The 17,174-nt window shown below is 37.6% G+C and overlaps 1 protein-coding gene across 1 annotated transcript; it reads right to left on the bottom strand.

Moving 5' to 3' along the window:
- Positions 1-234: 234 nt before the first annotated feature.
- LOC145990171 (uncharacterized) lies at positions 235-15,207 on the bottom strand. Its single transcript, XM_083125836.1, has 2 exons — positions 13,775-15,207; positions 235-2,658 (listed from the first exon to the last, which is right to left on the bottom strand). Exons 1-2 carry the CDS (start codon positions 14,832-14,834, stop codon positions 2,045-2,047), a joined length of 1,674 nt encoding a protein of 557 aa, XP_082981962.1. The 5' UTR covers positions 14,835-15,207; the 3' UTR covers positions 235-2,044.
- Positions 15,208-17,174: the final 1,967 nt, after the last annotated feature.

The following is a 17,174-nucleotide window of genomic DNA, read 5'->3' as shown; positions in this document are numbered from 1 at the left end:
ATTCATTTGGTTTTTTACATGGAGTAGGATCACCTTTCGTGGAATGCATCTTTTAGTTTTTGGCAGTCCAACGTTTCTCTTTTAATGTAAGTGGAAATAAAATAAACAATAAACGACGTCACAGTAGTACCCATAGACGGGTTTCTGGACCTGGAGGCACGTTGCGCGCCCACCTAACATTTTTGTAATGGAAATTTGATTGTATAAACAATGCAGCATTGGACGGAAGTTTAATTACGTCACCATTTAAGTGCCATTGTAATGAAAATAGTAATTTGAAAACTATATTATAATGGTAATAAGCATTATTTGGGGGGGGGGTAATATCGAGGTCTGACATATAAACTCTTAAATTGTCACCTGAATTCTGGGGAGAGGGATTAAGAATTAAATTTGGGGGAGGGGGTAATATCGAACTCTTGAGGACCAATTGAAGCAAAATGATAAACAAGCTGCTGACTATATCCACGACACACCACTATTCCTTACAAGCACAGAGAAAATTAATTGAAATAGTCGTGGACAATTTTCCGAGAAATACTTGTGTATCTCACTAAATTACCAAGGGGATTTCGATCTTTATTGTCCAGAAAGGAACGAGGTTGTGTAATAACCATCCTTCTTTGTTCCTTCTTTCCTAAATCAAACATGAAACGTAGTGAAGTAAGATATCTGGCGACGCCTACTTTTGTCTAAACGTGCTTTGAGGCTGAATGACGACACGGCCAGGACTCGAACGCAGGAACTTCGGTGTCTAGATCAAAAGTTCACGAACGCCAAAAGGTGGGGGGAGGAAAATATGATTTCTGCTTTCTTGAATTTTATAACGAATAGAGCCTCTTTGCGTCCTCTATTATGCTATTACATGATCAGTATGCTTCTTTCTGAGTAAATATTTTGAATGTGTTCGAATATCACAAAACGTTTTGTAAATGTGTTCACTGGGGTGCTGTTCCCACAAGTCCGAAACCTGCTTTTTGTTTTTCAAAATAAGAATGAGTTCGTTGTCAAACTAAATAGGATATTTCGCAGAACGCGGTTTCCTTGTAGGCATAACGTCATTTATTATAGCATGCAGCGCTTCCACGGGGATTTCGATAGCAGCAGAAATCAGTGATTTACAGGGTTGGATAAAAAGTAATGGCAACACTGGTATAATTGGTACTTGACTGTATTGGCAGAGGAGCACGTGTTACATTCCTTCAAAGTAATCGCCCCTCATCTCTACGACCTTCTGTCACACGTATGGAAGGCGTCGTACACCGTCAGCGCGTCCTTCTCTGTCGATGTCCCGCAGTGACCGCCCTATAGCACGTATGTTGGCTTTGCGCGTGTCGTAGTGCTTCCCGCCCAGTGGTTCCTTCATTTTGACAAAACGGTCGTAATCACACGGTCTCATACCGGTGAATACGGCGGATGTTCCAGTACCTCCCACTACCAGTTATGCAGGAGCGCCGTCATATTGTTCGCAGTGTGACACCTTGCATTGTCAAGCAGGATGATGGGACACCGTGCCGTCGCTTCCTTCTTAATGCGAGACGAAGGTGGTGTTGCAAGAAGGTGCAGAAGTAAGCTGCGTTGACCGTCTGCCCGAGAGACGTTGTTCTTCTTGCCTAAACATATTGTTAGGGCGCTTGCACTCTCGTCCTCTGCTTCAGAGCACTGCTGTTTTTGACTGAATAACATACAATCGCTCCCACTCACTATACTTCCTCGTCTGACATTCCTTTATCAGCCACGAAACGCTTGTGGCGCTGTGACTCACCCCTTTCACGGGACAGCAGTGTTGCCATTACTTTTTACCCAACCCTTGTAGATAGAATAAAACATAAACTTTTGACGTATGGCTGTTCACCGCTGATTTGCTTGTTGTCTCATGTGCATTTGGTTCTTTTGCCTCGCGGCCAATAACTGAAATGGCAAACTGACCCAAGAACTGTGCCCCCGGTGCCCCCCACCCGTCAATAACAGAATTGACAACGGGCTCATTCGATTTTCACGCACTCCGCCAGAACCTTTCTTCTAACGTCTGCTAAGCGTAGATTCATTTTTTCTCCACTGGCCCATTGTAGTAAGCAATGTACATTGGGTAAAAGGAGTTATCCTCGTACTTCACCCACACCCACGGGGCATTACGGTAATGAAGGTACCCGTAAGTAGTGTCGTAATTGGCCGTGACGAGGTGATTATCATCTCGAACCTTAACCCGGTCCTCTCTTCCTTTGAGAACTTTACACACCACTAGAGCCCTCTCTCTGTAGCGACATGAACTCCATTTGTCACAATAGAAAGGGTCCTCGCAGAAGCTGACGCCCGGACCGAACTTGCAGCGCCATGCTTTCCTCCAGTCGAAATTGTTTTTGCTGATAGAAGGTGTGTTGTCGGTGTGTGTGACGTGAAACAATACGAGCTCAGAACAACGAGTTCTGGATTCCATTTCTTCCTTCTTCAGCTGGTAGCAGCCCCAGAGGTGAGGGTTGCAGACTCTTTCTGCTCTGTGGATGTGTCCGAGAAACTTCTCCACTTCGTTGTTCAAGCGAAAGTGGCTCATTATCTCTTCCTTAATGACATCTGTCGCATTGCTTCTGTCCCACTCCTTCGGCCTACTAATGCACGTCACCAGAGGTGGCCTAACGATAGCAGGTCGATGACCATCATCTGATGAAGAAAAACATTCAATTTCTATAAATAAAGACCACTGGAAAGTTCATACAAATCATTTGTGCAAGGGACTAAACACCTTATGTTACCAATTAAGATCTTTTTAAAAAAAAAATACTGTAAAACCTCGTTAATCCGGCTAATGGGGGGATAAGAAAGTCCGGATGAACTGACATAACCTAAAAGAACAGTAGAAAGTGCATTAAAACTCAGTTTATAGCAACAAAGCACGTTTGTTATGGTGTATTTAAAAGGCATAGGTTTGTACGGCCACGTATTATAGTGACCAGAGTTTTACGAGAATATGCCGAGGGTATTCCTGTGTCAATGTGGCTTCTTCCCGAAAGTCTGCGGGAAACAGAATAGAATCAGTAATTGACTGCCTTTTCTTTGGAAAGTTCTCCCATGGACGTTGGATGTACGTATTCTTAGCCGTTACGGAGGAATAGGACGAATGCAATTCTTGACTTCTAGACACATTTACGTAAAACCTTGCATTCTTTTTTGGCCTTTTACCTGTCCGGATTAAGCGAAGTCCGACTTATCGGTGTTCCGATTAACGAGGTTTTACTGTATAGCTTCAATACGGTGAATACCTATTTTGCAAACTTCAGGCACGTATCTAGAAATATATTTCGGGGGGAGAGGTCGAAGTGTCTTAATAATAATACTAATAATAGAATAGTTATATTAAAATAATAAAATAAGTAAATTAATTAACATACAGGTAAAAATACTGTATAAGAATAGAGATATAACAGCACCTATTCACTATCTAGCTTACGTGTGGTTAATATCGCCAAAATTTTAATAAAAACAACTACCTTGGCAAGGAAATTAATGTTAAATAGATAAAAAATTGAATAGTATAACAGAAAAGGATTACATCCCATTGACGAAAAGTAAAGTTTCTGATTAACATTTTATCATAAGTTAAGTAGTAGTGTGCATAAATCTTTGGAACTATCTTTCAAGGCCGTCTGATCCAATTCCTTTGCTTTTCAATAAGCTCAGCGGGAATAAATAACAAATATATACAAATGCTAAAAAAGTATATTATGATTATTTAATAATAGTACTTGGTAAGTCTTTCGGAGGGGGGGTCCGGACCCCCTGGACCCCCCCCCCTAAGTACTAAATACGTCCTTGGATATGACATCCAATTTTGGGGAAACTCGCCACTATCACAGAGGTTCTTCAAAATACAAAAAAAGAAAAAAAAGGAAAGCATTGCATATTATCGCAAATGCCCATAAAACTGAAACATGCAAATCTCTTTTTAAAACAATTCCACATACTAAAGCTTCCATGTTTATATGTACACTTGGAACATTTACATTTACACGAAATAAATCAAACTATCCGAAGAACTTTTCAGACCGAAGCGACACATGTCTCTTGGGAACGAGCCAATCAACTACAACCTTTCACACCGTTGCAGCATGACAGTTCGCACAAGCCTGCTTTCGATTGGTGAAATCTTCGAGCGATAATTCCTTACCAAATAGTTACAAAAATATTGTGACCCCTGCGGTTTTCAAAACTAAGGTGAAGAAAACCCAGTTGGAATGTACAGTCACGTACACTACCGGATTGTAACGATTGCATTGAAAATCAATGTATTCATTACAACCCGGCAGTGTCCGTGACTGTACAAGTACATTTCATTCAGTTGAAGAATTTCATATTAGAAAAAAAGATTAGTACGTTAATTTTTACGATAACTTTCAAATCTTTTACTTCATCAGGGTATTGATTGAATATCATAGCCAAATATCGGACACACTTGATACTGACCTCTGACACAACCAGTGTTGCCAAAGCACCTCGTAATTTTTCAATTTTTCAATGATGAATATGCCATAATTAACCCCGTAACTCGTGTGTAATGCATACAATGCTTAATATATAAAGATTTATCGTTCTTTTATCAATTGGTTCATTGCTTTGGTTTATTTTACTTCGCTTTTCTGCCACTTTTGGCCAATCGCGAAGATGAGGATGAAATTGATGAAGAGACACTCAGAAATACCCATACCGCGATTCGAACCCGGGACCCTCCGCCAAGGGGTCCGGCTTGTTCTTTCATCAATTCGATAAATACCCACACAGAGACAATCTATACACATCGAAAAATTATTGCAATCGACTCCACAGCTGTCTCTTATTCACGTTTCATTTTTACTTCGTACAAGAAACTGTTTTACACGCTAGTAAATTTTTTCCGCATTCTGAGCGTTCATGTATAGCATGATTTTCCTGTTTCATGTTTGAAAAATATCCACATAGACAATGTTAATACCCATTGTAAGTTTCATCTCTCTATCACTTTTTGCACAAAAGTTCCGTACGTTCAAAGTTTCGCACGTGACTTTTTGGACACCCTGCATTATATCATTATCATTGTTATAGTACTATAAAATCACAGTGCCCAATTTATGTACATATTGTGTGCGCTGTGAACATATTATAATCTGTAATGTACACTCACCGGCAATAAAAATGGGACACATAGATCCTGAAATACTGGATTTTCTGCAAGGCGTTATGTGTGTTGCCTAACTCTACGGCGATAAGTGGATTTTAATAGCAAATTTTCAATGGCGACTTCTACCACCGCCGGAGACCAATGCCCCTCAGGGGTATTTTCAGTCCCTGGTTCGAATCCCGATCTATGCATGGGTGTTATTTGTGAGTGTGCCTTCATCAATCTCATCATCGTCACTCTTCCTCTTCGTCGCGACTAGCCGAAAGTATTGTTTGTACTGTTGTAGAGGAGAAGGTCTAAATATGGGCGAAGGTTTAAATATGGGTTTTGGAGTTATCAGAGCTCCCGGGTGCTGCAGCCTGGCAGAGGCTATGGAAACTGGTTATCTGTCAAGGACAAAGGTTGCGGCGCCAATTCGCAAGAGAAAGTGGTGGTTAGTTTCGGCCTTGGACGCTGTTATAGAATTGCGACCTCCGAAAACTTTTTGCATGTATGTTTTAACTCAGCGTTTTCTGAACTCTCATCTGCTTTGTATAGGTTATGATATTAGCGGTACGTAAAACAAATGTGGGCTTTTATAATGCCATGATGTGTTTGTGAAATATGTACCACAGAGAGCGAAAATAAATTGAAAAAGGAAAATAGCGTGATGGCCTAAATATGGGCTATGACATGAGGTCTAATGCTGAGATCACATTTTCAACAAATATTTGGATGTTTTTCTTAATTTCGATTTTTCCCATTCCGTGTGATTTTCAAAACAACAGATTATTATTCATAAAAATGAATTTTATGTTTTAGCGATAAATGACTGTTTTTTTTAAATTTTAATTGCTTTTTGTGATATTGCCACTAGTAGCCCATATTTAGACCACAATTTTGAAACACATCATTTTACCATTTTTTGGTACTTGCTTCTTTTAAAGAAAATGAAGACCTTCTATACTTTAGCATGCTATTACATTTAAGTATATATTTCATAGATGTGCATTTTAAAGGCAGGTGCTTGATATATTATTTTTTCCTCCGGAAATGACAACATAAAAAGAGGGCCAGTATTTAGGCCTTTTCCTCTATCAGTGGCCTGACCGCCCTATAAAAAAATTCAGGCGACACCCATCGCCCTCCCCACGAGAACCTTATTGATCTAAGTGGAGATTTCTCAATAGCGAGCAAAATGTCCAGTTTTTCATTCATATTCCGCCCTATTTTTCGTTTCCTTTCCCTCCTACTTCGGGGTAGGCGCCTCTCTAACTCTAAAGGCAGAATCACACGGAACTGGATTTCCAGTTAGTTGGCGCTGCCCGGGTGTGATGGCTGCCTGGCTGACTGCTTGACTGGTTCGGAGGAATAGGACATGTTCTAATTGCTACTGGCTTTCCTCGAATGGATTCTGTGGAACAGCCAATCAGAGCAAAGTTTGACCATGTGAAGATAATATGTAAGTTTGCAAAGGAGACAGACAGTGACAGTACATGTATAGCGCATGCGTGAACACGACGCACTCTATTGAGAAAATGGCAAAGTCCGAATGACACGCAAGCTAAGCTACCCATATCATTTCGATATAAAGGTTGCATTTATTTGTGCAGTTTTGTTTCCAAGTTGGCAATTGAAATAGTTCACTGGTACTCCCATCAGTGTTGCCAAGTGAAGGGATATTTTCTTCGGGACAGGGAAATTCAAGCAGAATTTAATGGAAAGAGAAATTTCATGATAAAATGTGCGTATTTTGTATATTTCCCCCAAAACCTATAATTTGCTAGCAATTCATTATTCTCCTTATTTCCGTCCACTGAAAAAGTTATGTGCTTAATATTTTTCTGAATCAGCGGAAATAGCAATAATAATTCAACTAATGCATCTAATAATAACAAAAGTTAGTAAAGTTTTGATGGCAATTTAAATTTTTTTCTCCGAGATGAAGGGAAAAATTGGATGAAAAGGGTAATTTTTTTTATTTCTGGTTATGACAACACTCACTTCCACAAGCGAATGTCTTTATTCAGCCACCGTAAATGTCAGAATAAAGGGCATCATCAAGCGATGTGAATAAAACTAATTTATATAAACTTCTGTTACCCTAATTTTCATTCAACATTATACTCGTTTCTGTCTAGGTCGTATTTAGGGGCGGATCCAGGAGGTCCGAACCCCCCCCCCCCCGAAAGATATATCAAGCTGAACTTATTGGAAAGGTTTATATTGGGATCATACTGCTTTGAAGGGACAGGAAGGATGTATTTAGGGGGTCCAGACCCCTCGCCCCCACCCGAAATACTTATTAAGTACGAAAATGAAATGAAAATATACTCGTTTAGCATTTGTTGTATAATTTCCTCTGAACTTATTGGAAGACAAGGTTTATATTGGGATCATACAACTTTGAAGGACAGGAAGGACGTATTTAGGGAGTCCAGACCCCTCCCCCAACCAGAAATACTTATTAAGTACGAAAATTAAATGTAATGGAAATATACTCGTTTAGCATTTGTCGTATAATTTTCTCTGAACTTATTGGAAGACAAGGATTATATTGGGATCATACGGTTTTGAATGACATTACAATGTATCATTTGTACCTCTAACGTTCTTAGTTCGGGAAATATAAAATTTCATTTAGAAGAATATAAAATTTCATTTAGAAGCATGCAGAATTTCAAATTTCCTGATGAAAACACTCTTGGCGTCCACCAGAGAGCTGCTTCCTAGGCCCACCTGGCTGGTGAGTAAAACTGTAGACCTGAGTTTTTACCCGTCAAGCATCGAAAGCCCACGGGTAACTGGAAGGCCTTGCAAGACCAAGCTCGCTTATCTTCAGCGAACGCTCATTCCGGTTTTGCACCATCTCCAGATACCAGAGTCACGCAGTCACTGTTGCCAACTGTTAGGTTCTAAACTGGTCTAGGAGCACTTAAAATGTTCATCAGGTTTATCAATTTGAAATTGTAGACATTTATTCCTTGGTAGAAAGCATTTGTATCACACACGTAGTGGCGGCGATTGGGTTCCAAAACTAGGGGTCCAAGGTGCAAAAGTAGGGGGAGGGGGCGGCAAGGACAGGTTAATTTCCCTTGATACATAAGGTTAACGTGGGGCCAAAGTGCCAAAATGGGGAGGGCAACTGCCCTTTCGGCCCTGCCCCTAATCGCCGTTACTGTTGACACCTGTAAAGGAGTATGAACCAAGTTTCGCAAAAAGTGCCATCGTAAATATTTTGGAACTTTGTGAGATTGGTGGTTGTTCTACATTAAACATTTTTTGGGGTTGCTCCTCTATGGTGCAGTGGGAGTGTCGTCGGCTTGTAATCAAGGTGTCACGGGTTCGATACCGGGTGGAGGTACATAGTGGTTCAGATCCCACTTTAAACTGTAGGTCCAGTTCCAATTAGCCTTATTGTGCATAAAGTGACCAAATAAATGAATCAATCAATTAAACAGATTTTCTCCCTGGTGTAATTTTGTCAATTCAATATCCAAATTAGTTTCTCAAGATATCACCCCTCAATACTAAGGCACGATGATCCATAAAATGGAACGTGAAATCAGAATTTGCATTATAAAAGGATTTTGCATATTGTCATCTCTTTCAACAAATCGTCATTCGCTCATGTTGTTGCTAGTTATCTAGTTTTACAGACCACATTGAGAGGCAGGCAATGCTATTTACACCTTTCAACAAACAAACTACATAAAAATGAAACCGATAGAAGATTTAAGATTTCAAGACCAGAAAACTGACATAAAATGAACAAGACACACAAACCTATTTCAAGACCTTCAAAAAAAAAAAAAAAAAAAATTGGAAAATATATGGTAGTCGCTTTGACATAATAATGAAAGTAGGTAATTTGAGAAGTTACAAAATCTTAGCTATACTACAGTGGCGTAGCAACATATCGCGAGGCCCTGGGCAAGATTGGAATGCACCTGCCACCTCATCCGTTCTTTAAGTTTGAAATATCAATGAGAATCGATACACAATCATCAAGGAAACGCCAGCAAATTATCATATTTATATAATAGTCTAATAATAATAATAATAATACATTTCTGATGAAAATTATATTTAATATTACGCGACAGAGAAATTTACACTTGGCAGAGCTACAGTAACACGCTGCTGGAATTTTCATTAACCAAAGCAGTAGTAATAGGATGGTTTTTAAGATGTTCTTTAGGCAGTAAGACACAACTGAAATATCCTTAAATATGCTAAACTTTTTTTAAAAAAATCAAAAATACAAACTAAGAATCTTTAAATATAACCTATGTATTATATGTGTGTGTGTGTGTGTGTGTGTGTGTGTGTGTGTGTGTGTATGTGTGTATATATATATATATATATATATATATATATGTATATATGCACATATGTATGTATATGTATGTATGTGTGTGTATGTGTGTATATATAATCTTGTGTAGTAGTAGTTGTGCATTTGTGTTTTATCTTGTGTAGTGGTTGTTATGTGTTTGTGTGTCTTGTGCAGTAGTTGTGCTGTGTAGTGTTTTTGGGTTTGTCTTGTGTAGTAGTTGTAGTGCCTAGTGTGTTTGTGTTTATTTTGTGTAGTAGTTATGCTGTATAATGTGTTTCTGTTTGTCTTGTGTAGTATCGGTGGTGTGTATGTGTATGTATGTGTCTTGTGTTGTAGTTGTGCTGTCTAGTATGTATGTGTAGTAGTTGTGCTGTCTAGTATGTTGGTTTTGTCTTGCGTAGTAGTTGTGCTGTCTAATTTGTTTGTGTTTGTCTTGTGTAGTAGTTGTGGTGTGTTTGTGTTTATATTTTGTTGTAGTTGTGATGTGTTTGTGTGTGTCTTGTGTAGTAGTTGTGCTGTCTAATGTGTTTGTGTTCGTCTTGTGTAGTAGTTCCTCCATTCATATTGGGGGTTAGGCGTAGAGCTGACAACTCTGCACTGTAAAAACACATGTCAAGAAACAACAATATAAGGCCATGGATGTTCCCAAGGTAAAATATTCCGGAGGTAAAATAGTCCCCCGTTCGGATCTCCGGGTGGGGACTACTTTGGGAGGTCTCTGGACTAAGGATAAGATCTACGTTAGGAAGAAGGATATTAAATTAGGCACCTGGAATGTTCTGAGCCTTTACCGGCCTGGGGCATTTCAGTGTACAGTTAATGAGATAGTTAAGTATAAATTAGATGTAGTAGCTGTCCAGGAAGTTAGGTGGCCAGGAGAAGGGAATTGTAAAACTAAAAATTATACTTTTTTCTATGGTGGTACTGAAAATCATAATTTTGGAACAGGCTTTTTCATAAATAATAGAATTATATCGACTCTTAAAACAGTAGAATTTATTAATGATAGGATATCATATGCAGTTTTACAGGGTAGGTGGTGTAAAATTATTTTAATAAACATACATGCACCAACGGAAGATAAAGATGATAATACTAAAGATGATTTTTATGCAGAGTTAGAACAGGTCTTTGATAAATTTTCTCAGTATGATATGAAAATTCTGTTAGGTGACTGTAATGCACAAATTGGCAAAGAAGAGACATTTAAACCCACGATTGGTAAAGAAAGTCTTCATGAATTAAGTAATGATAATGGTATAAGATTGATTACTTTTGCAACCTCAAAGAATTTAATTGTGAAAAGTACCACTTTTAAGCATAAAGATATCCATAAATATACCTGGTCTTCTCCAGATGGTAAAACTCACAATCAGATAGATCATATTCTCATTGATAAGAGAAGGCATACTAGTATAATTGACGTTCGTACACATAGAGGTGCTGACTGTGCTAGTGACCATTATTTAGTAATTGCTAAATTAAGAGAAAGACTCTCAGTGATAAATCATAAGCAACAAAATCTAAAAGTTCTAAAATTTGATACAGGAAAGTTTACTGATGAAAGAATTAAGAAAGATTACCAAATTAAACTGTCAAATAGATTTGATGTTTTGCAGGATTTAAATGATGATGAAAATATAAATGAAACAGACGTAAATAAGAATTGGGAGCACATACGTAATGCAATAGAATCAGCAGCTAAAGAAAGTATAGGATACCATAAACCGAGAAAAAGTAAGCCATGGTTTGATAATGAATGTCATAATCTAATAGAAATAAGAAATCAGGCTAGACTTAGGTGGTTAAATAACTCTGATTATACAAATCTAAACAATTATAATAGAATAAAGAGAGAAGTTAACCGCACGTTTAGAAGTAAAAAAAGAGATTACTTGAAAACCAAAATTAACGAAATTGAAACAAACAGCAAAAATAAAAATATCAGAGATTTATATAAAGGTGTAAATGAATTTAGAAAGGGGTGGCAACCTAAAGTAAACTTGATAAAAGATAAGGACGGTGATTTTCTAGCTGACCCAAGTGATATTCTAAATAGATGGAAGAACTACTTTAATGACCTTTTAAATGTCCATGTAGGAGATAAATCAGAAGTGAATGAAGTACACACAGCAGAACCTTTAGTTCCAGAACCCAACTTGACTGAAGTTAAAGATGCTATTAAAAGGCTAAAGAATAACAAAGCACCTGGCATTGATTTAATACCAGCTGAGTTAATTAAATATGGTGGAAATTCATTAATGTATCAAATTCATAAATTAATCTGTTTAATATGGAATAAAGAAGAAATCCCTCAACAGTGGAAAGAATCCATAATTGTTCCTGTGTTTAAAAAAGGTGATAAAATGAACTGCAATAATTACCGTGGAATTTCTCTACTCTCAACAACATATAAAATATTATCTAACATTCTTTTAACAAGACTAACCCCATATGCTAATGAAATTATAGGTGATTATCAATGTGGATTTAAACGTAACAGATCAACTACAGATCAAATTTTTCACATCAGACAGACACTTGAAAAAAAGTGGGAATATAATCAAAATGTCCATCAGCTATTCATTGATTTCAAAAAAGCATATGATTCAGTCAAAAGAGATAAACTATATAATATATTAGTTGAGTTTGGAATACCTAAGAAGCTTGTTAGTATGATAAAAGTATGCACCAGTGAAACAGAAAGTAAAATTCGTGTGGGTATTAATATGTCTGACAAATTTACAATTCATGATGGGTTAAAACAAGGAGATGCATTATCTCCATTGCTCTTTAATTTTGCCTTAGAATATGCTGTTAGGAAGGTAAAAGAAACTAAAGAAGGACTAAAATTAAATGGTGTGACTCAGTTGTTAGCATATGCAGATGATGTAGACTTACTGGGGGATGATGTGAATACAATTAAGAATAATGCTAAAATATTTTTCAAAACTGCTAAAGAGATAGGTTTGGAAGTTAACAAAGAGAAAACTAAATATATGCTTACAGGCCGAAACCAAGTGTTAGGTAATAATCAAAATCTAATTAATGATAACAACTCGTTTGAACCAGTTTCCAAATTCAAATACTTAGGAGTAATATTAACAAATGAAAATTATATTAAAGAGGAAATAAAAAGTAGGCTTAATTCAGGAAATGCATGTTACTTCTCTCTTCATAAACTTTTGTCTTCTCGTTTAATATCTAAGAAACTGAAAGTTAAAATATACAAAACAGTAATTTTGCCTGTAGTATTATATGCATGTGAAACTTGGTCCCTTACATTGAAAGAGGAACATAAATTGAGAGTATTTGAAAATAAGATCCTTAGGAAAATATTTGGACCTAAAAGGGATGAGGAGACAGGTGAGTGGAGAAGGTTACATAATTTAGAACTACATAATTTGTATTCATGTCCAGATATTATTAGAATAATTAAATCAAGAAGACTTAGGTGGGCAGGCCATGTGGCACGAATGGGAGAGGAACGAGGAGTTTACAGGATTCTTGTTGGGAAACCTGATGGTAAGAGACCTGTAGGAAGGCCAAGACGAAGATGGAGGGACAACGTTGAGATGGACCTAAGGGAAATCGGTAGGGATGGAAAAGAGTATATAGAACTTGCTCAAAATAGGGAAACATGGAAGGCCTGTGTTGCTGCAGCCATGAACCTTCGGGTTTAAGAAGGCTAGAGAGTTAGTTAGTTATGACATTACAAAGAAGATTTATGTACCCTATTACTCAATATGCCTAAAATATTAATCAGAAACTTGCTTTTCTCCAACTATATACATGTAACATCATTTTTGTTATTCCATAAATATTCAATTATTCATCTATTTGACATTAATTTCATTGCCAGGGCACTTGTTTTTATGTCACTACACTACACTATCTTAACTACAGGTAAGCTACGTAATAAATATGGGCTGTTATATCTCTATTCTTATACAGTCTTTTTACCTATTCGTGTAATAATAATATAATATTAATTTATGTATTGTATTTAGTATTAATTCTATTTAATATAATTATTTTAATTTAAACATTATTATTATTATTATTATTATTCCTGAGACACTTGGTTCGACCCCCCCCGAAACATATTTCTAGATAGCACGTGCCTCGTTTCTGTCTATTCCCTTGTTCGAACGATTTCCCCGACAGTACCTCCAAAACTATAAATCCCGAAAACACTTCATGCAGATTGAGAGAAGTGCGCTTGGCAGTGCAGTTTCAAAGAAAAGTGCATTTTTTTTTGCATGCACGTACATTGAAAACACACAAAACTAGAATCAAGAAATTACCTGCATTCGTCTTACTTGCTTCTTCTTGGTTTGTTTCACTGACGTCTTTAGCATTCTTCTCGTCTTGTGTTGAATTGGGCTCCACTTTTTCAATACTTGGTCCGCTTACATTCTCCTCAGTTCCTTTTGGGTCATTAATGTCTCCCCTTTCATCCTTCGTTTTCTTCTGTGTTGAAGTTGCACCACTTTCTTCGCTTGTTTCTATCCCTTCATTTCCTCCGTCAGTGTTATCGTGTGGTTCCGACTCTGTTCGAACTGGGAGTGTTGCGTTGTCTGATGCTTCTGTAACACTCACCTTTTCCTTTCCTCTTAAGTCACCTCCACTACATTCTCCACCTTCTCCTTCCATTCTTTTATCTTCACAGTGTTCATGGCGTTGTTCCTTTTCTTCCATCCCATCATTTTCTCTATCATTATCGTCATTTTTTGTCGTTTCTTTTTTGTCTTGTGTTACTTCTTCAAGCTCTTCCTTAACACATAACCAACCAGCGTTCTTTTCATTTCCTTTTGGGTCACTTTCACTGTTTTCTCCGTTTCGTCCTTCTGCTTTTTTCTCCTCACTGGTTTCATCACATTCCTCGTTCTCCTTTTTTTCATCACTTTGTCTTTCATTGTTATCATTGGCTTTCGATTCTCTTTTGTCTTGAAGTGCTTCGTTGGCCTCCACCTCTTCATTACCTTGCTCTCTTCCTCTCTCTGCAGTTTGGACTTCTTCACATTCTTCTCTGCTTTCCACTTCCATCCGTTTCTTTTCACTGGCATCACATCTTTCTTCTGCCTTTTTGCCAATGTGTTCCTCCGATTTTTTTCCTTGTTCTGTTCCTGTCTTGTTCTCAGCATCTTCACAGTATGCGTCTTCCTCTACCAGATTTGAACTCACCTTTTTCTTCCTTTGATCTTCTTCTTCGTTCTCATTGTCTATCTTTCTCTTCTCTCCCTTTTGTTCTTTCAAATAGTTTTCTCCAGTCTCTATCTTCCTTTCTGCATTACTTTCAGTTTCGTTCATCTCCTCTTTCTGACTTTCCCGATCACCGTCACTGCTGAGAACAGAAAATGACATTCCACTCTTGCAGACTAAGGTATTTCCCGGTGAAGTTGCTGCTGTATCAACAGAACGAGTAATATCTGCACAGTTTTCCCAATAGAGATCCCAATATTGACGATTCAGTCAAGTTCAGTCGATCAATTTGTTAGCATGACTTGAGTTTGTCCAATAAAAGAGAATAGTTGTTGCACCGAAGAGATTCAGCGGAGAAATGCGGAATTCGATCCAGCCGCGAGATGGCCTCACAGTTGCTAGAAAGACATGCAGTGAACTACAAAGACTATATTAACTTTGTGTTTTCCATATGAAGCACACAGAGTATTATCTTCTACATGTTTTCTTCTGTACTCTGTTTTGTATCAGCGTATAGGACCAACGTCTACGAACGACGAGGTGATTGGTGGAACTGTTAAGACTATTGACGTCATTCAGATCTGATAGAAAGGGAAATCCATAACAGTGTCGCATGTCACATGTGAAGCTTACATGGGCACATATCGATCTTCATTATGCGCTTTTCGTCGTCGCAAGCAAACACTCATTGATTGCATGCAAGGAAAAACATACGTCGATAATCACAGGGCAGCTTCATATATTTGCGTCATTGCTTTCTATCTTTTGCTGTAGAATGTGAACTATTAGATATTGATTTATACAAAAACATGAATAGTCCAAAATTTATGGAACATGTTCATATATCCTGGAAGAGAATTTTTTAAAAAGCTCCCGCTTTTGGTACAAGGAGCCCAAGATTCGATTCCCAATGGCAGCTCAAAAATTTCGATGTTAACCCAGTGGCCATGCCTCGCCCAGCAAAAAAGCATGGCAGGTCCTGCCTCTCAACGAGTTGTTGAGCCACGGAGCTATCACATGATTTACAGTGGCTTGTTGAGGCTTCTCGTAAAAGAGGGAATGATATTACAGTTTAACAGTTTGTCCTACCTTTTGCCATCTTTCCTGTATTGGACGTGTTTTTTAGAAGAAAAATTGGACTACAAGAAAATGTTTCTGCTTCCCCCAACTATGTAAAATATCTGGGCATCAGACCTCTGGTGAATGTGAACAATTGTTATTGTAGATCCTGACGTGCTTCAGACTTGTTTTACACACACATAGAATCTTGATACTACATGTTTTTTATTTAAATTGTGTTTGGTTGATGTAAGTTACATTAGATTAGTAGCAGGACCAGGAGAAGAGCGAGAGAAAGTGATGGGAGAGAGGCAGACACAGAGAGAGGGAGAGGGAAAGAAATGGAACGAGAGAGAGAGAGAGAGAGAGAGAAGGGGGGAGTGGAAAAACAGAATGGATCAGAGGGAGAGAGGCGAAAATAGAGAATTGTAGAGGTAGTAATACTTTTTGGGGGAATAGTTACATTTAGTATACACCTAAAATAACATACAAAAAGAGCATATTAGAACAAGAAACATTTATTTATTTTCTTGTATATACTAGGGGGGGTTCTCCCCATTCATTCCCCTCTGACGCTATTACATCACGCCGCGTTTACGAATCGTCGTTAAACAGGGAGTGAGATAAATGGAAGAAGCAGCACAGAGAAATGGAAAGAAACAGAAACATCGCAAGTGAAGCAGAGAAAAGCTAGTGATTTAAATAAAGAAGGGAAAATTAAGGAATCTCATGAGAAAGAGAACAGAAATAAGGAGACGGAGAAAGAGAAATAAAAGATGGATGAGAGACAAAGAGAGAGAACAGAAGAAAAGAGGGAGACAGTAGACACCAGAGAAAATAAGGAGAAATAGATTCTAAGAGTGAGAGAGAAAGGCAAAACTCTAGAAATAGATGCAAACAATAAAAACAGAAAATACGAAAAGTGATAGAAATAAAATAAAGAACAATTAGGCATTAGGCATTTTTTTCTTTATGAAGAAGGGTTCAACTTCCCTCATACCTCTTGAACCTCCTCGAGACTTGCACATACAGAATAAGTCTTCATCATAAGGAATGGTTTCTTCATAAATATGAAAATAGAACACATTGAAGCAAAATTATGCACAGAAAAAATCATTATATTAACTAGATATGTGACGAGTGTGTGTTATTGTATTTTCCAAGAAAAACATTAAATCTTACTGTCAACTACTTTACAAGACAGTCTATCTTACAATTAAAACACAAAGCTCTGGTATACACTTCTAACTCAAAAGGTTACTGTTCAGTGCATTCTGCACGTATATCTATCTATAAGTGGATTATGTTGATTTAAGTAATATGTGGCGTTGCAAAAATATGAAATGCAACATAATTAAATGTCGAATACGTTGAAGGGGGTGTTATGAGTTGTAAAAGCCATCACAAACATAATAAGGCGATCAAAAATAGAGCTAACAAACG

The sequence above is a fragment of the Lepisma saccharinum genome, chromosome 7 (assembly GCF_977018435.1).
Source record: "Lepisma saccharinum chromosome 7, izLepSacc3.1, whole genome shotgun sequence".
In the NCBI taxonomy this organism is placed as follows: Eukaryota; Metazoa; Arthropoda; class Insecta; order Zygentoma; family Lepismatidae; genus Lepisma; species Lepisma saccharinum.
This window is presented reverse-complemented; position numbering and strand designations above follow the sequence as displayed.